General features: G+C 46.7%; 1 protein-coding gene across 1 annotated transcript; it reads left to right on the top strand.

Annotated features, from left to right (window-relative positions):
* Positions 1-5,819: 5,819 nt before the first annotated feature.
* On the top strand, positions 5,820-25,497 carry LOC114229191 (cyclin-Y-like protein 1). The gene is made up of 9 exons (XM_054718352.1): positions 5,820-6,057; positions 7,567-7,592; positions 9,414-9,514; positions 12,419-12,454; positions 14,879-14,930; positions 15,755-15,874; positions 20,136-20,305; positions 23,882-24,042; positions 25,039-25,497. The coding sequence occupies exons 1-8, from the start codon at positions 5,820-5,822 to the stop codon at positions 24,024-24,026; spliced, it is 888 nt and encodes a 295-aa protein (XP_054574327.1). The 3' UTR covers positions 24,027-24,042; positions 25,039-25,497.
* The last annotated feature ends 219 nt before the right edge of the window (positions 25,498-25,716 follow it).

Consider the following 25,716-nt stretch of genomic DNA (forward strand, 5'->3'; position numbering starts at 1 on the left):
GCTTCGTTTCATGTTGTCCCAAAGCTCCCTCAGGCTCTCCTCCTGTCTTTTGATTTTTTTTCTCCAAATGCAGTTTAGATTGGGTGTGTTTTGCTTCCCTGTCTTCTAATTTGCTAATTTGGTACTCAACTTCTCCTAGTTTACTGTTGAAAGTTTCCATATTGTTTTTTATTATAACTATATCACTCCTTATTTCTTCCTGATTCTTACATAGGTTGTTGATTTTCCATCCATCCAGTTTATGAACTGTATGACCCTTATTCTGAATTCCTATCCTGACATAGTGCATGCCTTTATTTCATTTAGTTCCTTTTCTGGAGATTCCTCCTTTTCTTTCCTTTAAGGGTTGTTCTTTTGTCTACCCATTTTTGCTATCACGAAAGGATCTAGGTGGCTGCAGAGGTGGACTTGGTGGTGGGTTGCATGGTCATGGGCAGTAGTTGTTTCTTGAGGGGTCGCAGGGCAACTGCTCCTCACAAGGTCACGGGCGGCAGCTACTCTCGGGTGGTCACAGGCGGCGGCAGTTGGTTGGGTGGCTGCTGCTTGGGCAGTTGCGGATGGTGGTGAGCCTGTATTTCTTAGTCTGTTTCCTTGATAGTCTTTGAGCTAGTGATTCTCAGGCAGCAGGGCAGGGAGAGCAGCTCTTTCCTCCTGTGGTTTGAAAGAGCAATTGATACTCACAGGGGTGTCTCTTAAGACAATTTCATAGAGTTCAGAAGCTAAGTATTTACAGGGCCAATTCTTCCACAGTGAGGCCTCCACCTTGTCCCCAAAAACTCACCTAAGCTACAAACTAGGGCCACAGGAGCATCCCTCAATTCTGGAGTTCCTATTTCAGGCTGTCTTTTGCTCTCTTTTTACCCGATAAATCCATTATGACATAGCCTACAGATGACTGAACCAGGGGCCAGCTGGGCTGTAAATGCATGGAACACAGGCCAGGAGTCCTCCAAGTACAAGTCAAAATTATAAAATACACGAGGAATAATACCGAGTGTGGTCTGACAGTCAGATAGAGAAAGGACAAGCTCAGTCTCCCTGCCATGGACCCTCATCTCTGGAAATTGGCCTGAGCTCCTCCTAACCACTACTCCCCATGCATCCACAGGACCCCAGGGGCAGATAGCACATTAGCTAGATATGCTGCTCATGTTTCTTTAGAGAAGACAGAGCAAAGGCTGGGCCAAACCTTCCTGTGCCCACAGAGAAAGCTCCAATGGACCAAGGTGATATGGGGGCAAAAATCCTTGAGAAATAGCTGTCAGGGGCTGAGGACACAGAAAAACAATTTGCCTCAGATACAGCCCAGACTGACTCAGCCCTGTCATCCCCATTAGCCTCTGCAGTCTCCTTGACCAATGACAATCTCAGCTCTACTTGTTTCCCATGAGTCACAGGGAGCTTACTCACTCCAGCCAGCCCCTGCAAGCTGGGGTGAGCTTTTAAGGTTAAGAAAGTTCTCTTGAGCTGGATTCCGGGTTCGGGTGAGGCCATGTGCCCCTGGGTCCGGGCGAATCTGAACCCTGGGTCCGGGTGAGGCCGTGGGCCCCTGGATCCGGGTAAGGCTGGGTCCCGAGTACGGGTGAGGCCGTGAGCCCCTGGATCCGGGTGAGACCACGCGACCAGGGGTCTGAGAGAGGTAACGTGCCCCTGGGTCTGGGTGGCTTCGTGCACCTAGGTCCAGGTGAGGCCACGTGCCCCTGGGTCTGAGAGAGGCCACGCACCCCTAGGTCCGGGCGAGACCATGTGTCCCTGGATCCGGGTGGGGCCTCGTGCACCTAGGCCCGGGTGGGGCCGCGTGCCCCTGGGTCTGGGAGAGGCCAGGCGTCCCTGGGTCCGGGTGAGACCGTGTGTCCCTGGATCCGGGTGAGGCCTCGTGCGCCTAGGCCCGGGTGAGGCCACATGCCCCTGGGTCTGGGGGAGGACAGGCGTCCCTGGGTCCGGGAGAGACCGTGTGTCCCTGGATCCGGGTGAGACCTCGTGCACCTAGGCATAGGTGAGGTCACGTGCCCCGGGGTCTGAGAGGCCAAGCGTCCCTGGGTCCGGGTGAGACCATGTGTCCCTGGATCCGGGTGAGGCCGCGTGCACCTAGACCCGGGTGAGCCCAAGTGGCCCTGGGTCTGGGAGAGGCCAAGCGTCCCTGGGTCCGGGTGCGACCATGTGTCCCTGGAGCCGGATGAGGCCTCGTGCACCTAGGCCCGGGTGAGGCCACGTGCCCCTGGGTCTGGGAGAGGTCAAGCGTCCCTGGGTCCGGGTGAGACCATGTGTCCCTGGATCCGGATGAGGCCTCGTGCACCTAGGCCCGGGTGAGCCCAAGTGGCCCTGGGTCTGGAAGAGGCCAAGCGTCCCTGGGTCCGGGTGCGACCATGTGTCCCCGGATCCGGATGAGGCCTCGTGCACCTAGGCCCGGGTGAGCCCAAGTGGCCCTGGGTCTGGGAGAGGCCAAGCGTCCCTGGGTCCGGGTGCGACCATGTGTCCCTGGATCCGGGTGAGGCCTCGTGCACCTAGGCCCGGGTGAGCCCAAGTGGCCCTGGGTCTGGGAGAGGCCAAGCATCCCTGGGTCCGGGTGAGACCATGTGTCCCTGGATCTGGGTGAGGCCGCGTGCACCTAGGCCCGGGTGAGCCCAAGTGGCCCTGGGTCTGGGAGAGGCCAAGCGTCCCTGGGTTCGGGTGCGACCATGTGTCCCTGGATCCGGGTGAGGCCTCGTGCACCTAGGCCCGGGTGAGCCCAAGTGGCCCTGGGTCTGGGAGAGGCCAAGCGTCCCTGGGTCCGGGTGCGACCATGTGTCCCTGGATCCGGATGAGGCCTCGTGCACCTAGGCCCGGGTGAGCCCAAGTGGCCCTGGGTCTGGGAGAGGCCAAGCGTCCCTGGGTCCGGGTGCGACCATGTGTCCCTGGATCCGGATGAGGCCTCGTGCACCTAGGCCCGGGTGAGCCCAAGTGGCCCTGGGTCTGGGAGAGGCCAAGCGTCCCTGGGTCCGGGTGCGACCATGTGTCCCTGGATCCGGGTGAGGCCTCGTGCACCTAGGCCCGGGTGAGCCCAAGTGGCCCTGGGTCTGGGAGAGGCCAAGCGTCCCTGGGTCCGGGTGCGACCATGTGTCCCTGGATCCGGATGAGGCCTCGTGCACCTAGGCCCGGGTGAGCCCAAGTGGCCCTGGGTCTGGGAGAGGCCAAGCGTCCCTGGGTCCGGGTGCGACCATGTGTCCCTGGATCCGGATGAGGCCTCGTGCACCTAGGCCCGGGTGAGCCCAAGTGGCCCTGGGTCTGGGAGAGGCCAAGCGTCCCTGGGTCCGGGTGCGACCATGTGTCCCTGGATCCAGGTGAGGCCTCGTGCACCTAGGCCCGGGTGAGCCCAAGTGGCCCTGGGTCTGGGAGAGGCCAAGCATCCCTGGGTCCGGGTGAGACCATGTGTCCCTGGATCCAGGTGAGGCCGCGTGCACCTAGGCCCGGGTGAGCCCAAGTGGCCCTGGGTCTGGGAGAGGCCAAGCGTCCCTCGGTCCGGGTGCGACCATGTGTCCCTGGATCCGGATGAGGCCTCGTGCACCTAGGCCCGGGTGAGGCCACGTGCCCCTGGGTCTGGGAGAGGCCAAGCGTCCCTAGGTACGGGTGAAGCCAGATCCTGGGTCCGGGTGAGGCTGTGCGCCCCTGGATCCATCCGCGTGAGGCTGGGTCCCAGGCCCGGGTGAGACCACGCGCCCCTTGGGTAGGGGTGAGGCCACGTGCCCCTTAGTCTGGGTGACGCCGTGCCCCTGGGTTCGGCCGAGACCAAACCAGAGGGAGTCGGACCTCCGTTACCACCATTTGTCCACCATCCAGAGCTGAGGGGTCAGTGCTGACATGTACACATAAGGAACTACTGGACATTGAAATTGGGTCTCAAAAGAACTGTTGGTCCAGGGGGAAGCTCGCTACAGATTGATTCATTTGCCTGTCAGCATAACTATTATTGCTCGTCTCACATTCAGTTCTTATTAGTATATATCTAGTGACATATGATCTCGCTCATCTAGAGGAAATGATGAACAACATAGACTGAGGAACAAGAACAGAACCAGAAGCAAGGAGGCATCGATCGGACTATCGGGCCTCAGAGGGAGGATAGGGGAGGGGAGGGGGAGGGTGGGGGGGAGGGGGAGAGTTCAACCAAAGGACCTGTATGCATGCATATAAGCCTATCCAACGGTTAAGTTCAACAGGGGATTGGGGCATGCGTGGGGAGAGGGGTGGGATGGGAATGGGGGGATGAGGACAAATATGTGACACCTTAATCAATAAAGAAATTTAAAAAAAAAAAAAAAAAAGAAAGTTCTCTTGGAAGGTAGCTAATGTCCAACTGCATAGGACAATTCCTGTAGAATTGGTTCTCGCTTGTGTCCATGAAAAATGTGTCCTCCCTACAGCCTCAGTGAGGGCACAGGTGGTTTCATACATACAGTGCCTGGCACATAGAAGAGACAATGTTGAATGAAGAAAAATGTATTTAAAAATCCACAACAAAAAAATTGTTCTTCTTTAACAATTTTCTGACATAATGTCACTACCTCCCATGTTTCACTTCTGCCATTATTTTCTGATAAGCATGAGGAAGTGCCTGCAGGGATGCACAGGATATGGGATTAAATCCTGGCCTTGTCTTTGAATAATTGTGTGAACTTGAAAATGTGGCTTTATATTGGTGTCTCAATTTCTTCTGTAAAATCTGTAAACTGAGGATTGTTTTTGGATATTTAAATGAATACCTACCTTCCTTGAAATGGGGTTGGGCAAATGTTAACTATCATTACCATCTTATCTTAAACAAACTAGAATTGTGGTAGCCCTCTTTGTGGTTCTCAATTGTGTATGTGACAATTGTGTTTTAAGCATTGTTATTGTGGGGAAGGGGAGGAAAATCAGGAAACTCTTGCCATGAGAGGGAAAACCAGAGGTAGGAAAGCAAACTGATGAACCCCAGTGTTTCTGAGCTGGGATGGATGAATTGGTTCCTATTTTACTTATGAGGAAGGAGAGGGGTAATGATTCCTTGAGTCCCCATTTAACACACACAGTCATAGCTCTTTATTGAGAGTAGGACCAGGGCAAGGTGCAGGCAAAAACTAACAAGTAGATAGACAAGGAGAATTTAGTTACAAAAATGGTCACCAATGAAGGTGTAACTAAGTCCATGGAGCAATACATCAATGAGTCGGCTGTCAGACCTGGTGAAACCCAGCAGCTAATGACACTGGCCTGTTTGCACTAGCAAATGCCCACTGCACTTCCCTAGGGATTGGAGAGCTCCTGGATGCATGCAATGAATGGAAACCCAAGTCTAGGGAAAGGGATTATAAATCTCTTACTTCTTTGTGGGTTCCAGCATGGTGGAACGCTGGGTGTGATTGGTCCCTTGTAACCAGGTAACTGCAGAATGTGTTCTGATTGGCTGGCAGCCGCCAGGAGAACAGACTTCAGTTGAGAAGCAACTGTGGAAGGAGAAGGAGCTTTGGCTGTGCTCTCTTCCCACTGTGGTTGTAGCTCTCAGCGCTTGTCTGATCCCTATCCGTTTTCAACAAGTCCTGTTGGTTGCTGTCCTCACAAAAGAGTCAACCAAAGAGGTGCAGCTTCGGGGGTGTGGCTGGGCCCTGAGCCCCACCTAGGGCCTGGCAGCCCAGAGGCCAAGCAAACAGTGAGTGAGCCCTACCTGTTTGTGTGGTGAAGCCTTGGGGCTGCCTGCCGGTCTAGCCTTCCTTGGGGGGAGGGACTGCTGAGGGCTGTGGGGTGGGGGGAGGGGAGTGGGGTGTGAGTGAACCAGCAGTAGCAGTGAGGAGTGGAGGTGAGCCATGGGGAACAGGCTGACTTGCCGTGTGAAGGCCAGTCCCAGTCCCAGGGCCAGCCCCAAGCTGGGTGGGGGCTCCAAGCAGGTTAAGTCAAAGTGTGAGTATGAGGTTCATGAGGAGGCTGCCGGGGACACTGGAGCAATGGAAACAGTGCCTGCTACCCCGAAGTCTGAGAAGTTGAAATCCGGAGCCCTCAAGCGCCACCACCTGAAGAACATCAGCGCCCCAGTGATACCCCAAGGTAAGAAGCAGCAAATGTCATCTGCTCTTTAGCGTACCTCTGACCTCCGCTGTCCCCAGGGTCCCCTGGGAGGGACTCTCTGCCCTGGGCTCCTTCCAGCTGGAGCCAGCTTTCCTAGGGATGGACACCTGGTCTCCCCACCCCTGCTTCTTTCCCCCTTGAGCCCGGATGTTTTCCCCTTTTTACTACCTGAGCAGCAAGGTAGATTTTAACATTCCTGCTTGCCTTTCCTCATTGAGGAAGTTGACTTTGCTCAATGCTTTGTTCAATTGAGTTTACATGCCGGAAAAGTCACACGTGGCCAGGTTTTTCATTTGATTTCGACAGCAGAAGTTCAAGGAATGAGCGTTCCATTATATTTGAAGTAATGCAGCACAATAAAGCATGGGGTGTCCTATCCACGTGTTCATGATGTGTGTCTGTATTTTTTTGTTCATTGTTTTGTTTTAAGCTAATCGCTTGTGGTTAGGATTGCTGTGTTCCTCAGTTTCTTCCAGAGCCATGGTGACTCACAGTAGAGTGGAGACAATAAAGGAAAAGCCACACCATGGCCCTCTCTTCCCTCATAAGGGACTGTTTCTGTGGTGCCCATCCCACACCATAGGAGGCAGTGTGGGAAATGGTACAGCCCAAGACCCTATTCAGAGCTTTTATTCTTCTTCTGGCCTTTGTGAGAGCAAAATGACATTGTGTGCTGTAGACATGTGCAATTAAGGCTAGCATGTTCATTTTCTTTTTGAAAATATTTTTTAAAAATAGTTTATTGATTTTTGGAGAGGGAGAGGGAGAGAGAGAAACATCGATGTGAGAGTAACATTGATCTGCTGCATCCTTCAGCCCAAAATACAGGCGTGTGTCCTTGACTGGGAATGAAACTGGCAACCTTTTGGTGCAGGGGACAATGCCCAACAAACTGCAACTCCAACCAGGGCTACTAAGTTAGCACTCATTTAAAAATGTAAATTTAAAATGGTTACTTTCCAATTGAGTAAAGACCCATTGATTTTTAGTAAGGTATTTTAGTTGATTACCAATGAGTAGTTCAGGTCATTTCCAGGGAAACTCATGAGCCTGGGGACTAGTGCCTGGCCAGAAACTGCTTCTCAGAGCGTCTACTCTTAGATCCTGGTGGTTCAAGTGAGGTGGGTATAAATGTACAGTCAGACGCCACTACTGGGTAGAGGTTCAGATATGCAACAGCTACACTTTTTCATTAGCTATGTTTCTCACCTGGTCTAATTTGCTTTGCCCTTTTCTTCTGTACATGGAGAGGCATTTGTACCTAATATAGGTGGTATGTTAGGTCAAAAAGTAAAACTAAGTTTTTAGATTTTACTTAGGGGTCTCATCTTTCCAGGTAATTCAAACTATAAATTTTGTTGTAAAGTATTTAAAATGGAATAAAATATTGTCTCATTTTGTATGTGGTAGTTTCTCAGATAATCAGCCACTGGTATTTATCTATGGCATTTGTATCAGAACTGATCAGTTAATTTGTTTTATTCTTAGAACAATACAAGAGGAAGAACAATTATGTAAGTAAACAGTTGAAGAGTTAAGTAAGAAATTAATAGTTTGATATAAAAGTTTTCTGCCGTGATTCCTAACAACTATAATGGAAGGATACCAATAACATGGACCTCATTTGTAGATTTTTCATTTGTAGGTTTTCTCAATCTCTCCTATTTTCCTAATTATTCTAGATTGAAGGGGAATTTATTCCTTCAAATAGTGATACTTTTCAACAAATATATGGTCTGGAACTTCTGATTAATAAGGAAACAGTGGCTTTGCAGTGAAACAATTGAAACAAGCAAAATGGTGTTTTATATAATATATGGATCTTTCTGATTATAGGCTACTGGCAATGTTAAAATGCTCTGTGTTTTAAAAGGCATCGAGTAAATTATTCCCCTGCCCAATCTCTTGTGCATTTGTGGGGGGTGCTGATGGGAAAGTATGACAGCATGAACAAAACTATTTTCTATGAAATGAGGAAGGACGACTCATGGGAATTAGTTTTCAAAAACAACAAAACCAAGCATATTAAAGTTATTAGTATTTCCTGATATTCAAAAATGCTACTGTTATTCTCAAATATTTACAATGATTAGTTATTAGCCTTACTTTAAGGAAGAGAATTGTCAAAACATAGTTCAGGCTATATCAATATTTGATTATTGCTGAATTGTTGGGCTCTACAAATCAATGGGTATTTCTCAAATAAATGGGTACTTCTAAAGTGTGTTAAGGATAGTTAGTTCTCTAAAGGTTCTCAAACCTTTTCTCATCACCTCTCCAGTACCACTGCAGAGAAATTCTAACTTGTATCTGCAGTGAGATTTCTCTCCAGATGTAAATGATTTAAAGAACTTGCCAAGCACTCACACTGCTACTTTGTCCCAGGTTCTGTGCTCAGCAGCTAGAGGCAGGAGAGGAGTCAGAGTCCTCCCTTCCCTGGAGAAGCTTAGGTTTCTATGAGAGGGATACCCTGTCAGCAGGTGATGCCGTGTGACAAGTGGCCACTCAGATGTGGGAGTGTGCAGGAGAGAAGGTGGGTGGTGTGGCTGCTGCTGAGGGTATCCTGGAGGTAGACGGGGAGGAGGTAAGCTTGCTGGACAAGGAAGAAGAGGCCTTGTAAGCAGAGAGCGCAGCCTGAGTGAGGCAGGATGGAGGTGAGTGTCGGATGACCAAGAGAACAGAACTAACATTTAGAAATGAATGGAAACTATTCTCTGAGGTTCTCACTTGAGAAATGTTATGATCGTCTTCCTTAAACATGAAGTGAGAGTTGACTTCTGAAGGTTGTTTTATCTGGTTTTGGGGAACCAGCTTGTTAGCAAATGGGCAGCCCTGGCACACACACACCTCTGACCAAACATGCTTGTTTGTCTCTCTGTCTCCTGAACTAATACTTATGACTGCCTTTCATTCACTGCAACAAAATGATCTTGATTTTATTATATAATGCATTGCATTTAAGTGTAATAAATGAACAAGAGAAATAGGAAATCTTAGCTACGTTTGCTCTCAAGGAAAAAAAAACCCCACAGAAGTCTTATTCTAAACTTTTTACACAATTATAAAGGGGATTTATAATAGGGGCTTGCCAGGTTTGATTACAGGTACTTATAAAAGGCATCATTTTATAAGCCATTCCTCAAATCTCATCTGTGGAAGTTAGACTATCTACTGAGTTTACCATAGAGCTGCACATGATATCACACTCAAGCAGTTCATGGTCTGCAAGAAAAATCGTAATGCTTTATTGTTTGACATTTTAACCTAGTGAAAAAAGACACTTTTATTGATTTAACATACATACTGACATTTGCTTCTCTTTCCTTCTACATCAGGAATGGCCAGAGCGCCTTGCAAGAGGATACGGGTCATGCCCCATGGTGTTTCTCTCCGATGATACCATCAGACAGCCGGATTTTAAAATCACCATCCAAACGTGAGTCCCACTGGGTTGCCGCAGGCTGAGTGACAGACCCCCTTCTGCTGACAGCACCGTACTTATCCGTAGTTTCAGCCACTTCGTTGTCCTTCTCAGGGACCACGTTAAGAAGCTGGTGTCAATTATCTATTGATTTCAAGGACCTAAGTATGAAATTTCAATTTCCATATTACCATTAGAGTGAGTGGGAGAAAGCCAGTTAGCAAAAAAGAACCCCCCCTCCCCCCAAAGTCTTGTTCTTTTCTGTTTTTAAGACATTGTTGCCAAAACCGGTTTGGCTCAGTGGATAGAGCATCGGCCTGCAGACTCAAGGGTCCCAGGTTCGATTCCGGTCAAGGGCATGTACCTTGGTTGCGGGCACATCCCCAGTAGGGGGTCTGCAGGAGGCAGCTGATAGATGTTTCTCTCTCATTGATGTTTCTAACTCTCTATCCCTCTCTCTTCCTCTCTGTGAAGAATCAATAAAATATATATATATAAAAAAAAAAAAAGACATTGTTGACCATAATGAAAAGGAGAGGTGCTTTTTATTGGGTGTTTCTATTAAAACGTATTTCTTTATGGGACATGGGCCTAAAACAGTGCACAGCACTTTGGAAGCTACTCTTGCAAGAAGGAGCTGTTTGTCCCCTACTGGCACCAGAGTGTATCTGCATTAAAAGTTCGTTGGATTTTGTCAGATTTTTCCCCTGGTACATTTTCCCAGCGCTATTTCTGTATGGAGATTTCCTTTTCCTTCCTACCCCCCAAAGTGGGATGTAGCACATCAGCCTTAAAGAACAACTTTTCAAACTAATTCCTTTGTAAGTAAAATTTGTTCAACTGAAGTTTTAATTTAATGGGTATATTAAATTTAATTATACGTGTATAGCTTTAGGCAGTTTTATACTTAAGCAACCATGAACAGTGTTATGATGATGAAAAGTATTTATTAATTTCCCCATAGCCTACCATTGGAGATGAACTTTAAAAACACCCTAAGATGACACTTCTAAGCTTATCTAAGAGAGAAAATACATATACTGTCCAGCTTCCTGGCTCCCATGAGGGTTGTCCAAGGTACATTATCAGTGTCTCTGGAATATAAGTGCTGATTTTCCAGAACACGGTTTGGGAAATGCTCACTGACAGTATTAATATATTCACCTTTAATTGTATTTTCCAACCTTAAAAACATAATTAGCTTTAAAATATAATTTTTATAATGTACCATTTTCTTGTTAATTAAATTATTAGTAACTTTTACTTTAGTTAAAAATAGCAAGTTAACGATTATAATACTATAACTTTCTTCTCACACTTATAACAGTAGTTGAGATCAAATTGTGTTTCAGCCAAAACAGAGCCCCATCTCTCTCTTAAATTTCTAAGTTTTGGAACCTACTGAGTAATCACTGAATGTTTGTATTCAGCCAAGACAGGAAATCCTGGAGTAAAGAATAACACCACTCAACTTTGCATACATTCTGTAGCTTCTTTTGAATTCAAAAGATTCTGATGTTACAGAATAATTCAAAAGTAGTTGTAAAGGTTAGCCTTTCTCAAACAAGTAGGTTTCATGCTTCTTTCTCCACATTAGTCTAATTCAGGAAGTGCAGTACATTTTCATTTGCTGTCCCTCAGTTTTGAAAATGGTCATTCAGCAGATTCACTATTGGTGAAATAAGGGCTTATTGAGGAAATTAATAGAGCTAATTGAGTTTTGAGAATGATTTTGAAAATGTTCATCACAGTACATTGTTCCTAATGGGGTGCAGTCTTTACTAGAATCACTTCTGCAACTTCTCTAAAAATGAACGTCTCTAAATGCATGCATTTCACGCCCCGCCCAACACAGTCTCAATGTCACCACCTTTGACGAGCCGAGGAAAATTGTGAGACAAGATTGCATGGGCAAAAGCATCCAGGGAGGTTCTGCTCTCACCCTAAGTCGTGTGTTTCCAACTCTGGAGCACATTGCCGCTCCTGGGAGCTGTATAAACAGCCCATGTCTTCCCAATGCCAGTGAGGGCCGCGCGTCTCTAGGTGGAGATGGGCAGTGTCTCCGGCTCCTCAGGGGATCCCAGGGAACAGCCAAGCTCAGGAGCCACTGCCTGGTTAGAGCGGAGGAGAGAGAGGGGCTCCTCGCTGTTGGCAGGACCTTGAGCAAGTCAGTTGCAGCCTTGGTTTTCTTACCTGTAAAATAGGTTGTTGAATTAAATGTCTCCTAAGGTTCTGTGGTCCTTTTCCGCTTCTGTGCTTCGAATTCTGTGACTTTAAAATTAATTTGAAGACCAAGCTGTTGGAAGCCCAATAGAGGTGTCCCTCTTGGATGCTCACGCTGTCACAGGCCTTTTTACAGCGACTCATATTCCACAGACCCAGTTATGGCATTCAGGTTTACCTTCTCTCAGTTCACTTGAGCTCCTTTTAGACACGGAGGGCAAAGGGAAGAAGCTTATCCCTTAACTACGAGGACCCCTTTGTTGCCTATGACACCACTTCTGTGAATAACTTAAAAATCCAGTCACTTACACAGGATCTGAGGACTTGCATCTGATCATGAAAATTTCATGTAATCTAATTAGAAAATAAGTGTTATTAATATTACACTGTGAAGCATATGCGGCGTTGTCCTATTATGGTCCATATTATGGTCCTATGGGTACAAGGGCAAATGATGGGGGAGTGTGTACTAACATGTACAGGGTGGGGCCAAAGTAGGTGTACAGTCTTGAGTATGTGAAACAGCAAAATAGCTAAAACAAGGGGCTAAGTCCCATTATATGATACTGATGGGAATGAGGATTTCAAGACCACCGGGCAGCTGGGATGGTGTTCCCACTCCCCCCAACCCATTAACAATTGTCCTCAAACCTAACATCGTAAAATCAATTATTACAATTCTTTTTTCTTCCACAGCGTGTCTTTGGGCATATATCACATAATAAAGAACAGGTGAGCTTTAAAACCTGTATTGTTATTCTAGCTGGTAAATGTATAACATCTCACATTGGGTCTTAGGTAGTAGACATTTTTGAAGCAAGCTGTAGAGTGCTTTTTATTATATTACTAGAGACCCAGTGCACAAATTAGTTCACAGGTAGGGTCCAGCAGGCCGGCCTTGATCAAGGCCAATCAGGATGGGCTGGCTGGGGTCAGGGACCCTGGGTGGTTGGTGGGCCAGCTCTGCCCCCTGATCGAACTCTGGTCGAACTCCCGATCCAGGGAACAATTTGCATATTACCCTTTTATTATATAGGATTGAAGTGAATTAATTGCTTTTGTCTTAAGACCCATAACACTTGAGTTATTGAGGATCCCAAAGAGTATTTGTTTATTTAGGTTATCTTGATATTTAATGTATTAGAAATGAAAATGGAGCTTTAAAAAATAAATCCACGGTATTTTTAAACTGTTTTTATAGCATTACTGAAATTCTGAGCTAGATAATTCTTTGTTGTGGTGGATTGTCTTGACCACTACAGGATTTCAAATGCAAGACAATATGAAAAATAATTATTTTCCACACCAAAATTTGAGTGGACATGTGTCATTAATTTACATTTTTGCAAATATTTTTAACCTCTGTCTTAATAGAAGACACCAGATTCTCATGTATATTCTGTCTTCAATCATTTGCCATTACTTCAATCATTTTAATCCTTTGCTTTGAAGTATTGGGAAGACCCAGCCTCATGTAGCTATCTGGCTAGAAAAAGCTGTATTTACAAAGCCTCAGATCATTGTGATTATCCTTTGACATTGGACCAAAAGTCCACAAGTGCTGGCATTTTTAAATTAGTTACAATGGAAATTTAAATCATACCCATGAACTTGCAGGAGGTACTCTTTTAAGTTCATACCGATTGATCCATCTTGTAAACCGAATGGATCTTTCGCTTTTTCGTTATGTTATGATAATGTTATGCGTTAGTCACTTGGAGAGTGTTGGTCCACTTTCTTACAACAGTTTCCAAAACGTCCTTTTGTCAGTATCACCACCAATCTTGCCAGGAAAATCTTTTAAGTTTGAAAAGCTGCCAAGCAGACAGAGCAAGGCACACATTTTGGCCCTGCTCGAATAGCTCAGTTGGTTTGAGCTTTGTCCCAATATGTCAAAATCATGGTTTTGATCCACGGTCAGGGAACATACAAGAAATAACCAATGAATGTGTAAAAGTAAGTGGGTCAATAAATCGATGTGTCTCTTTTTCTCTCTCACCCCCACCCCCTGCCACACCTCTTACTGTTTCTCTGAAACAAAAACAAAGAACAAAAAACACAGCCCACGTTTTTCCAAATCCTGATTTTTAGCTTGATAGCTTTATAAATATACAATGTATTGTCCTTGATGTGACAGGCTCACTGTTTATTTCTGAGAGAATGGCAGTTGTATTCTCAAATAAAGATGTAATTCTAAGGAAAAAGTGGCTTTTTCTGCTCACAACTAACACACCAGCGCTTTTCCTTAACACAACCACATTTCAGTATGCAGGAGTGCTCCAAGCACACTCTCCCCCTATTGAGAATGTGAAAACAGGACCAACGTTTCATAATACCATTGCTTTGTGTCAAGGATGTCCTTAGGGAAAGCAGAACTAGTTTTTCAACTGCAAGTGGCAGTGGAGATGCCCTGACTGCCAGCTCAGTGTGGTACCACTGCCTTCCTTCCTGCTCACAAGCCAGGGTTGCTCATCTGTGCTCTTATACAACAAGGCAAAGTCAGTGTCGACTCCGGCAATGCCTTAATGTTCCTGTAACATGAGTGTTGACCGCATGGGCCTCCTGAAAAATGGTCTAGGGGAACCTACCCCCGTGGCCGGCAGAGCTCACTGGTTCCAATGAGCAGCGCGTTTTAGTGCGGAGAACACTTCAGCCAAAAGACTGCTCACTTTTAAAGTATAAAGGCACCTTTTCAATGCAAACTTCTAACAGATACAAGAAAAAATACACACTAATATAATACAGGAAAATGATAAGTGGAAAAACAGGAAAAAACATGAATGTCACATCCACATGAATTAAAATTCTAAAGACATTCTTGCCCAACACTACTGCTTTATAAAGTGCCCCTGTGTATTCCAATGTGAGCTGGAGGGATGGAAATGTATTTGGTTTGCCAGCATTGCCTGTCAGGGAGGGTCAGTGTTTCTGAAGGCAACTCTAGCTGCCCATTGCAGAAAACATCGCACAGAATTTGATGTGCTGAGTAAAAAGAAGCCAGGAAACCCTCTGACAGAGTCCAAGACAACAGTTTGTAAAACTGCTTTGTTGAAAGTTAAGCTTCCCCCTGAGCCCCCTCTCACTCCTAGATGATGAGTTACTAAGATGCTAACATTTCCTGAAATAATTTTTTAAATGCATATTCCTGTTTTATAGAGATGGAAATAAAATCTCCAACATTTTCGATGAGAGCAAGCACCCCTTCAGAGTAAGTGTCAGTTTTATTGAGGTTCTATTTGTCTCTCATACTGTGGTGCTTATTTCATACTGATCTGCTTTGAAATGAATTATTAGAAGAAAATTACATACTCCAGCTTGAAGTCAAAGTCATCTTCTTTTTAGTCTTCTTCCCCACTGCATGTTGTATCTAAGGATTTTACAAAAGGAGTCTTGTGTGAGGGACACGTCAGTAAGAACTGAGCCACAGCTTTGTATAGTCAGAGAGCTGAAGTGAGTAAATGTGCCCCAAATAAGTAAAATGTATCTTTCTTAAAGAAAAATTTCAGGAGCATCAAACAATACAAATGTCTGTAAATAAACCTAAAAGGTTAAGACTCTTTGAAAAAACTGAGACAATTATTTAAATTTTAAACCAATTAAAATGACAGGAATTTCCAACTTCCCTCCTCTGAGGCTCTGTAGCGACATGTAGCTGGTGCCTCCTGTGGAGCCCGGCACAGCCAGAGTCTCGGGGTCACAGGAACGTGACCATGTGTTTTCAGAGCTGGTTGCAGAGAAGAGTGACATGGGGATCAACATGCCTTGTGAGCTTAAACACAGTTCACATTTAGGTAGACTTCTGTAGGGAGGGGGGCATACATAACGGTATTCAGGTTGTCCCTGTATTTGTGTCCAATAACTGGTGAGTAAAGAATCAGTGTTGTGTAAGATCCACTGTTTATACTTCAAAGACTAGCAGACATGTCGCCCAGTGAAAATTACTTAGGGCCAGGTGGGCGCAGTGGAAGCGGCTAGCATGCGAGTTCTTACGTATGTTCTTCATGGGCACTTACACTGCCTTTTCCCTTTCAGCACGAAGTGACTAGAAAGGCCCACTTGTGGCATGACCCTGAACTGAAGGTTGTCTACAGATTTGTCCGCGCCCTTTTCAGTGCTGAGCACCTCACCGCTGAGTGTGCGATTGTGACGTTGGTAAGACAGCTCTTCCGAGGCTGCTTGTCTGTCCTGTGCACAGGCTGTGGTCCTGCTTTGCAAACCAAAGTAGGTTCCTGCAATGACACTCAGAACTTGATTAAGAGAAGCTATTAAAGAAAGTAAACCACACACAATGGGGCTAAATAATCATCAGGATTGAAAATGTTACCATTGCTGTTTCCATCACAAACAATTGCTACTGAAGACATGAGGGGAGATCTCTGTTTCTTCCCCCAACCCCACACCCCGACCCTTAGGAGACACAGGCACATGCAGTGCACACACACACACACACACACACACACACACACACACACGGTGTGCTGGTCGGGTAGGATGGAGGCAGTAACAAACCATCCGGCCTTGGGACAAGCTGACTCGGTGTAGGACTAAGCTGAGTCCCAGGCTGTATTCCCCGAGCGGTTCTCCTGTGCGTCCTGACTGGGAACTAGAGCCCTGGGTTCTCTGTTCCTTCAATGATGGGTGCTACTCCGTTCCCGCTGTCCTCCGGGGCCTGCCTGCGAGTCGCCCAGGAGAAGAGAGCCAGTAGCACCTGGGAAGGCTGTGCTAGTTGCCTGCTAAGCTACAGCTGCGTAAGGACTTTTGCGTCATCCGTACAGAGTTCCTCTGTTAATACTTTGTCATTGGAAATAGGTGCTATCCTCGTGAGACGTGGTGGGGTTTGTTACTCCTCCCCACAGCACACCTGAAGGGGACAGTCAGCTGCAAGGTCGGAGGGAAAGAACACTTAGGGCGGTGCCTCCCCTTGAGCATCCAGGCACAGCTGTGGAGAGGCAGCTTGTGCGTCTGAATGGAGACCTCAGTGGGCACTGGGTGAGACACGGGCCTTTTCATGGAGCTGCCATCCCTCTGGAGAACTGAGCACCTGCCGGGGAAAGGCAGGAGCGGTGCTTCCGTGGGGAGAGCTGAGTAACACAGGAGGGAGAGCATCTGGGTGGGAAGAGGGGGAGATTTTTGTGGACACATTAAGCTTTGCTCCTGGGAGCCAGTGGAGAAGCAGTGTCTCCTAATTGTTTAAATAGAGGGAATTAGAGCGAGAATCTGAGCTAGAGGTGGGGAAGTAAGAGTGGCTGTTCACATGCAGAAGCAGCACGGGAATAAAAAGTGGCAGGAGAGAGAATAACGGCAAGGAGCAGGCATCCCGTGGATACTGCTGGGCTGAGCACGCTCTTGGCAGCATTCGGCAGCTGGACCGCACTCTCTTGACCCTCCCTTGTCTGGGCTTCTCTTTGGCGGTTCTCTCCTGGTTTTCCCACCGCTCTAGCCACTTCCGGGGGCGTGTCCCTTCCGTGCTCACAGTCCTTCCAGGTCTGCGCTGAGGTTAGAAGAGAGAACGGGTAGAACAGAATTCATGAAGACAGAGCTTATATTCCAGTGAGGAAGACACACGTAGTTTTTTAATGAGTGCTTTCAAAGAGATGAACACGTCAGGTGGTGTAAGCACCAGGAAGACAAAGCCGGATGAAGTGGTAAGGTGATCACAGGGGTTACTCTTTAGGCAGAAAGGTCAGAAGAGCCTCTTTAAAGAGGAAACATCGGAGCCGTGCCCTGGCTGAGCTGAGGACGATGAGGGGCTCTGGCATGTAGGCAGGGGGCCAAGGCACGCTTCTGAGACGGGCACAGGGTTTGTGTTCAAGGAACAGAGAGGAGTGGCCCGTGTGGAGTGCGGAATGAGGAAAGAAGATGAGGTCACAGACGGGCAGGATCCTATCTTACAGGCCTGGAGGCTTGCAGGCCGTGGGAAGAAGTGGCATTATATTTGATTGATGGGAAACCTTTGGCAGACACTGAGTTGGGGGGTGAAGTGCTCTTAAGGAAAGAGGCTATTCTGGCTCCTTGGGGCGAAGAGACTGTTGTTGGAAGTCCAGTGGAGGCAGTCACGTCAGGAGTCAGTGAGAGTGACGCAGGTGAGCAGTGGCCAGTGCACTGGAAAGCGGTCAGATTCCCACGGAGAAGGGGAGGCAGGAATTGCTAACAGATTGGAGCCGGCTAGCTCACCTGGAGGCTTTTGGTCCCAGCAACTAGGCAAGTGGCGGTGCCCTCTATGCTATTAGGGCAGCTTGGGGAGTGGGCAGTGCCGACGAAGAGCTCTGGTTTGTACTGCGAAGGCGCCGATGCCCTTAGCAATGGCAGTTTCAGTGGGTAGGGCCAGGGGCAGACTGAAGTGGGTGAAGGCGGGAATGGGAGGTGAGAAGCAACATCAGGCGTTGACCCTGAGCAAGGTGAGAGGAAGCATTCTAGGGACTTGGTGTGGCCGGACGGGGCCTAGGCAAACACATTCACACCGGGGGCATCTGGGCAGACGGAGCGGATTCTTCAAAAGGAGGCGAGTGTGGGAACAGTGTTCTGCAGAAGTGGGCTGGGACCTTCGATGGAAGGTCCGCTTCGGCGAGAAGAGAAATCTCAGTTCCACTGCCACGGGAGGGCAGGTGGGGTGAACGGGCGAGTAATGGCGCACACTGAGTCTGCCAGGAAAGGTGGCGGGAAGTCGGGAGGCTGCCGGTGTTGAACAAGGGCCTCTAATCATTCCCATCAAGTAGAGTTGTTCTGTGTAAGTAGCTCCTTAAGACAGCTGCGAATGCTGAGTTTTGAGGAATGGGCGCAGCATTTCCCTCAGAACACATCATGTTCAATTAGCATTTGTTTTTGAAGACACAGTTGAGTTTGGCAAATCATCTGAGCTGTCAATCTGATAACCTTCAGACAGTGAACATATTTTTAAATTGAACTTTTTTCTTTTTGCCAAATGGCATATACACTCTTCTGAAAGCCATGCTCTGGGGTAACAAGAAATCACAGCTTAGCCCTATCACCTACTGGGCTGCTACCTCGCCCAGTTCTTTGTAGAGGAGACACTGAGTGCATGTCAAAGGCATCATGAGCCTCCCCAGCTGCCTGGCAGGGTTAGAGGAGCCCCAGGGACACAGAGCCTGGCAGCTCTGTCACCCCCTTGAGACCAACAGCATTGAGTGCGCCTCAGCTTATGTGAGACAGAGACGCTGTGCCCACAATGACCATGGAGGTGTGAGCATGAGGGGCATGAGGAGGACTGTCCTTTGTTTGTCGTGTTCCTCCCAGAGGCACTAAGACAGGAACACAGCTGCTCAGGTGCACAGACCAGCCTGCAGCTCACCTGTTTGTACTGCCTGTCCTGCTGCCCCACACAGCAGCCACTGGGAGGCGACCTGGGCACCAGTTGTTATCTCCAGCTTGTCCCACAAAAGGGCCAGTTACTGTGAAAAGATAGCAATGTTTCTGGCTTTACCAGGGATTTACAGATTCCAGTGTTATGTAAGATCACCGTAGAAATATGAGCCAGATAGGATGCATTGCACCTTGTAGGCACTCAAGTATTTGTTGAACAACTTGAATCGATACTGGGCCTCTATATGCTCCCTTTACAAGAGGAAAGGTAATAATAGCCCCATGCATTGCTTCAGGATGTCCCTAGCTAACATGTCCATTCATTCCTGAAAGCTCGCATGGACAAAGTAGGCAACAGAAGTGTCTGGTTTACAACTATGACTTGGCCTCTGGCTTTGGCTGGCCAAGCAGTGTCTGTAGAACTAAGGATAGAAGGAGTTTCACCCTTGCCAGGCGGCTCAGTGGATAGAGCAGTGGCCCACACACCAAAGGGTCGTGGGTTCCATTCCTGGTCAAGGGCCCCCGCCTGGGTTGCAGATTCAATCCCCTCCCCAATCAGGCAAGTGTGGGATGCAACTTATGGATGTGTCTCTGTCATATAGATGTTTTTCTCTCTGCCTATCTCTCTCTCCCCACCTCCCTTCCTTCCACTCTTTCTAAAAATCAATGAAAAAATATCCTCCCGTGAAGATTAACAATGAGAAACGAAAGGAATTTCAAAAATGGATCAAATATGTCATTTCTAACACTTCATTTTTATGTTTTTTTTTTATATTTTAATTTTATTTTATTTTTAAATCCTCACCCTGAGGATATTTTTTCCATTGATTTTTATTTTAGGGAGAGTTGAAGGGACAAGGAGAGACTGAGAGAAATACTGATGTGAGAGAGACACATCCATTGGTTGCCTCCCACATGCGCCTGACCAAGGCCAGGAGTCTGCAACCATGCCCTTGACCAGAATCGAACCCAGGACCCTTTAATCCACAGGCCGACGCTCTATCCACTGAGCCAAACCAGATAGGGCTTCTAACACTTCTTATCAAGCATTTACACTGACAGAAAGTGAAAGACGGGTGCTCTACTTTTGCAGATTTTCATCGAAAGGCTTCTGGACTATTCAGATATTAACATGTGTCCCAGGAATTGGAGAAGAATACTTGTTGGATCCGCTCTTCTTGCGTATGAGTATTGGGACAAACAGGCTCTGTGGGGCATAGACTTCTGCCAGCTCATCAATAACATCATTACACCCGAGGACATGTGAGTTTGTAAGGTTTGGGTAAACCTCCTAACCCTTTTCCCATAACCTATTTGCCCCCATAAAGTTTACATGTTAAGAAATATTTTTAAAGGTTACATTGTGCAGAGAACTGAAATAGGCATAAAATTACATACTTCTTTCTATCCAGCTTTCGTATACCAATTCATATTCCTCGTCATCAATTAGTAGGTCTTGATGTATTGTTGTAAAATGTGCATGGTAATTTGAAATGTGTTTCTCCGGTGTTTTTTACAAACATTTTACAGGCTAACTACCAGAACAACAGTACCGTAACTATTTTCGTGGCTTTCTTAAAGCCATCTCCCAGTTCCAGGCTATTTTTAAGGGGCAGACACTGGCTTTGAAATAAATGTTTGATGCTAAGTCTTAGGGCCTCTAGACTATTGAGGGGTTACAGCTGAAAGCTGACCCACACATTGCATCCTGTGTCTGACCCACACATTTCACTGGTCTTTTCCTCCTTTTCATTTAAAGTTCTGTTGTTCAGAAAACCATGGAAGAAAACTGGGCCCCCATAAAGGTTTCAGACCTCTGTGCACTCTCCTGCCCTTTTAAGAGAATTGCACGTGTTTACAAATAGGTCTGATGACTTTGGCAGCTCCTACCTCTCAGGCGGCAGAGAAGCCTCACTGGGCATCGCCCAGGGCCCACCCCATGGGAGAGTTTCCCGGGCACTGAGCAACCACAGCAGTGCCTTGTGGGGGCCGTAGACTAACGATGCGGGGGCCCCTCCGAGATGGCATGTGCATGAAAGTGAAACACCAGCGTCACGGAGGGCTTTCAGTGTGGCCACACTGACTGCTGTGGAGGGCTCTGGGGGTGGTCGGCGGGATGAGCCACAGAGGGATCTCCCGCAGACTCTCAGAGCGCCCACCTGGCTGGCAGTGAGCGTGTCTTTGTGGGTGGCACTTAGGGTCAGGTGAAGGCACACCTCTCCACTTTGTTGAAGAGCTCAGGAAGGTCAAGGTCCTCACAGGCAGAGGCAAGAGTTTGGTTTTGGAGCCTTTGCTCATGACTCTGGATGAGGCTCCTGCAGAATCACCCAAGTGCACAGTGACAGCTGTAGGGAGGCTACTGGTGCCTCAGGGAAGGACGGAGATGGCCAGCAGCTGGCAAAGTGGCTTTTGGTGAAAACAACCCCTTTGATAACAGTGCAAACCGAGGAGTCACGGTGACCTTGCTGGCAGCCATCTTGGCAGCCAGTTTGACAGCCAATGATGACTGACATAAATGGAAGCACGTTAGGAAGTTGCAGAAGCTGAAGTGACTTTGGTCAGCACTGACGTCAGTCTTCAAAGCGGGCCCTCGGAGGTAGGAAATTTTATATTCGTGCCCCACGATGGTGGCCGCTGAACTTTTCTCAACACCTGCAGCTCAGCTGCCTGGGCTCTGGTTAGAGGTACAGCATCAGGGAACGGCAGGGCAATGTGTGGGTTCTCACTCCTGGGAGCTCCCCGGGCAGTGGGGGCGGGTCTGGGGCCAGGATGGCTAGTTGTAAACAATGCTTTTTGTGCATGAACAGGGGCACGCGGGGGCTCTGTGTACAATAGGCCGCGTTTGTTTATGACCTTCGCAGGTTGGAAGGCATTACACCAGGGTTTCGTGTACATTGGTTTCGTCCCCCTGCTGTTGGCTACCATTTGGAATGGTCATATTTTGCATCTAAATTGAAAATTCATGTGTATCAGCTTTTCTTAAAACTTCCCAACACCTATGTGTGTTTTTAGGTTATTATTTTTCTTCAGAAGCATAAATAAAACGAAACAGCTGGTATTCAGAAAATTTTACTGTAACAGTAGGCTGTTCAACTCACCCTTAAAAAAATTAAAAATAGCCCTAGCCGGTTTGGCTCAGTGGATAGAGCATCAGCCTGCGACCTGAATGGTCCTAGGTTTGATTCCGGTCAAGGGCACATGCCGGGTTATGTGTTCGATCCCCAGTGGGGGACTATCAGGAGATAGCCGATCTATGATTCTCTCTCATCATGGATGTTTCTATCTCTCTCCTCCTCTTCCTTCCTCTCTAAAATCAATAAAAATATATTTTTAAAATAAAATAAATAAATAAACAGAAGATGCATATTCTGTAGTCATGCTTTTCTTCCGTGATTAAACAACTATTAATAGACCTCTGTTGATCCTATAAAGGGGCTGTATTTGTACACAATTAAAAGATAGTAGTGGAGAAAAATATAGAAAGGATAGTAAAATTTTATTCCTGAAGGAAATAAATCCTGATTAGCTGATTATCAAAACATGATCTGATATATGTGTCTATAGACTTGTGGCCCATAAGACTAGGAAAACAATTTCGGAACTAGGTTCTCTTGGGTTTAAAGTTCAACAAATAAGAAAACCTCCTATGGGCTCCTATTCTGACCGCTCTCCACACAGGAGAACATCCACTTTCATTGAACTGTCCAGTGGGTAACATTTTAAAGCCTTAAACTAAGAAAACAGGTTTGTTAGAATTTAAGCCTCTCTCAGGATTGTTCTGGTGTTTGTCATTTTTGTAGAATTCACTCTATCACAGGAGTGCTGTGCAAGTAGAACAATTTACTCTAATTTTAAATTTATTTACGCAGCAAGTGACAGGAGTCCGTCACATCGCAAAGCACTGCTCCCAAATTTCCTTTCGCACTTTATTGAACTCACCCCTGTGGGTAGGCGCCCCTTCTGCTCGGGCGGGGGCAGGGGTGCTGAGCAGGGAAGGATGCAGCCCCATGTGGGAGAACAAGGTTGGAGTCTGACTCCCTGCTAGTTAGAGGTCAAGTCCTTAAGGGGGCTTAGTCCAGCCAAGTCATCTATCTTCCATGTTTCTGTCTCCATAGTTTAAAAAGTGCAGCCTGTCCTGTCATAGGGACGATTTCTCAGCCCAGTAGGAGTGAGGTGAACAGAAACTTCCCTTTTGTCTTCTGCGGTTAGTCCCATGCATTGAGTGGGGGAGGGGTCCCCTTTCCCATAATATGTGGCTGATTTATTTATTTATTTATTTATTTATTTATTTATTTATTTATACTTGAAGAATCCTTGTTGCCTCAAGAGTGTTGCCCCGTCAGATAGTAGTGGTGGCTTCCCATGGATCCATTTGTTGCCCTGGTGATGTGCCGCTTCACTTGTTGGTACTTCTATACATATTTCCCCAAGCCCCTTCCTGTGAGGGGCCTGGTGACAATGCCTGCAAGTTTTTTAGGGCCAAGCAGCAGCACACATCATTCCTTTCCTCTGAACACGACAGCGGGCCCTGGTCAGTGAGCCAGGAGCATGAGTCCACAGCTGCTCTCCAGGGACTCTGAGCCCCCCAGTCAGCAGCAGGAGAGCAAAGGGGGGCGGTCACCTCCTCACACTCCTCCCAACTCCAAGTGCTGGGATGCAGGAAGGATCTCAAAGAGCTGCACCTTGTTTGATGGTTAGAGTCTTAGTACAGCTGGGTAACCTGGACTTGTTTCTAAACAAAATTCAGAGGCGTCCTAGTAGCTCAGAATGATGTGTTTGAAGACAGCCCAGTTGACTAAAGTTGTTCTGTGTTGGTTTTGTCTCCTCCTCCTCCCCTAGGAATGACATAGAAAGACATTTTTTACGTTTTATTCAGTTTGATATTAAAATTACTAGCTCTAAGTATGCCAGCTATTACTTTTACCTTCTACGCATAGCCGAGGAACACAACGTGATCGATCTATTTGAACCTTTTGCAAAGTAGAGCACTGAACCCAGAGGTAAGGCTGTGGAATCACTAAGTGGGGTTTCCTATCTGTCACCTAAGCCAATGTTTGTGGATAAATTCTATGAAACGATGATTAGGAAAATGGAAAGCTTTAAAAAATTAACACACTAAGTAAGAGCTTATAACTCTTTCACATCATATATCTTTTTTTTTTTAATATTGCAACTCCTCCCTTACTATGGTGCCATTCTCAGAATGTACACAAGAGAGCATTAGTGCAACTTCTTCCTTACTAGGGTGCTCTACTCAGAAGTATGGTGCCATTCTCGGAATGTCCACATATTGCATCTAACCCCTCACTAGGGTGCTGTTCTCAGAATGTCCACAAGAGTCACCATTGCAACCCCTCCCTGCAGAGCAAGAGCCCTCCAGGTCTCTCAGTAGGGTTTTCTTGAAGAAAGAAAAAAAAAAAAGATTCACAACTGAAATGGACACATTTAAAATGGACGCTTTCTGTAGTACCTTCCTGGCACTTTAGAATAAAATGTTTTCTGCAATAATTAACGTGCAAGTGAAATAGTTCCTTATGATGCTTCAGTCATTAGGCCTTCCCTACCTTCCAATAAAGTACAGCACATGCCTGTCTCATTAAAATTTGCTTACAGTATGTAATAACTAATGAAAATTGGATACAATTTGAATAGCTCACAAAACACTTATTTTGCCCAAGTGTATGTTTAGTATGTTTAAGGAACAAATGTACAGCCAACAGATGATATTGTTCCTTGACATCACTGAGAACCCAGAATTTAAATAATTCTAAATTGCCTTGCTCTGGCAATCGAATTATAGCCCTTAAGGGACTTCCCTTAGTGAATTTGCAGAAAGAGGCATCCACAGGACCTGGCAGTGTAGACCTCAGCTACCCAAAGGTCAGGAACTATATGCTATGTAAAGGAGTGTGAATGGGTGGCTATCAATGATGCTTTTTTTAAAGGTTGGAACCCTTTTTTTAAATTGGGCCTTTGTATTTGGTTTCCTTTCCTAGGCTATTTCCAGAGGCTATCAAGAAAAAGACCTGTGCAGAGCTGCTATAGAAAGATCTCTTAGCGCTGATAATGTTATTGTCATGCAATGCACCATAGCCATGCTCTCTAAAGAAACTGAGGGGTTGTAACATCATGAGACCCTCATCTACAAAAACTACAGAAATACCACCTCTTCTTCTAAAAAGCAGTGATAACAAGAAGTTAAAGAAACAAGAGGAGAGCCCTGACCAATTTGCCTCTGGTTAGAGCATCAGCCCACTCACCGCAAGGTCCTGGGTTCGATTCCCAGCCAAGAATATGTAACTGGGTTGCAGGTTTGATCCCTGGCCCCAGTCCGGGCCCTTGTAGGAGGCAACCAGCTGATGTCTCTTTCACATTGATGTTTCTCTCTGTCCCTCCTCCCCTCCCTGTCTTCTCCTGTACCTCCCTCTCCCCATCCCTCCCTTCCACTCTTTCTAGAAATTAATGGAAAAAACATCCTAGTGTGAGGATTAGAAAAAAAAAAAAAAAAGACAGGTATGAACAAGAGGTTTCCCTCAAATCTTAGGGCAATTTAAACTTTGATATTGTGTGCTTCGGCATCCAAGGCACCCCTGCAGAAGTATAAATGCTACAAATTTATAAAACACCATTTAAACTTTAATTAGAAAACTTTGCCAGAGAGATCCAAGATGGCT

Source organism: Eptesicus fuscus, chromosome 6, assembly GCF_027574615.1.
Source record: "Eptesicus fuscus isolate TK198812 chromosome 6, DD_ASM_mEF_20220401, whole genome shotgun sequence".
Lineage (NCBI taxonomy): Eukaryota > Metazoa > Chordata > Mammalia > Chiroptera > Vespertilionidae > Eptesicus > Eptesicus fuscus.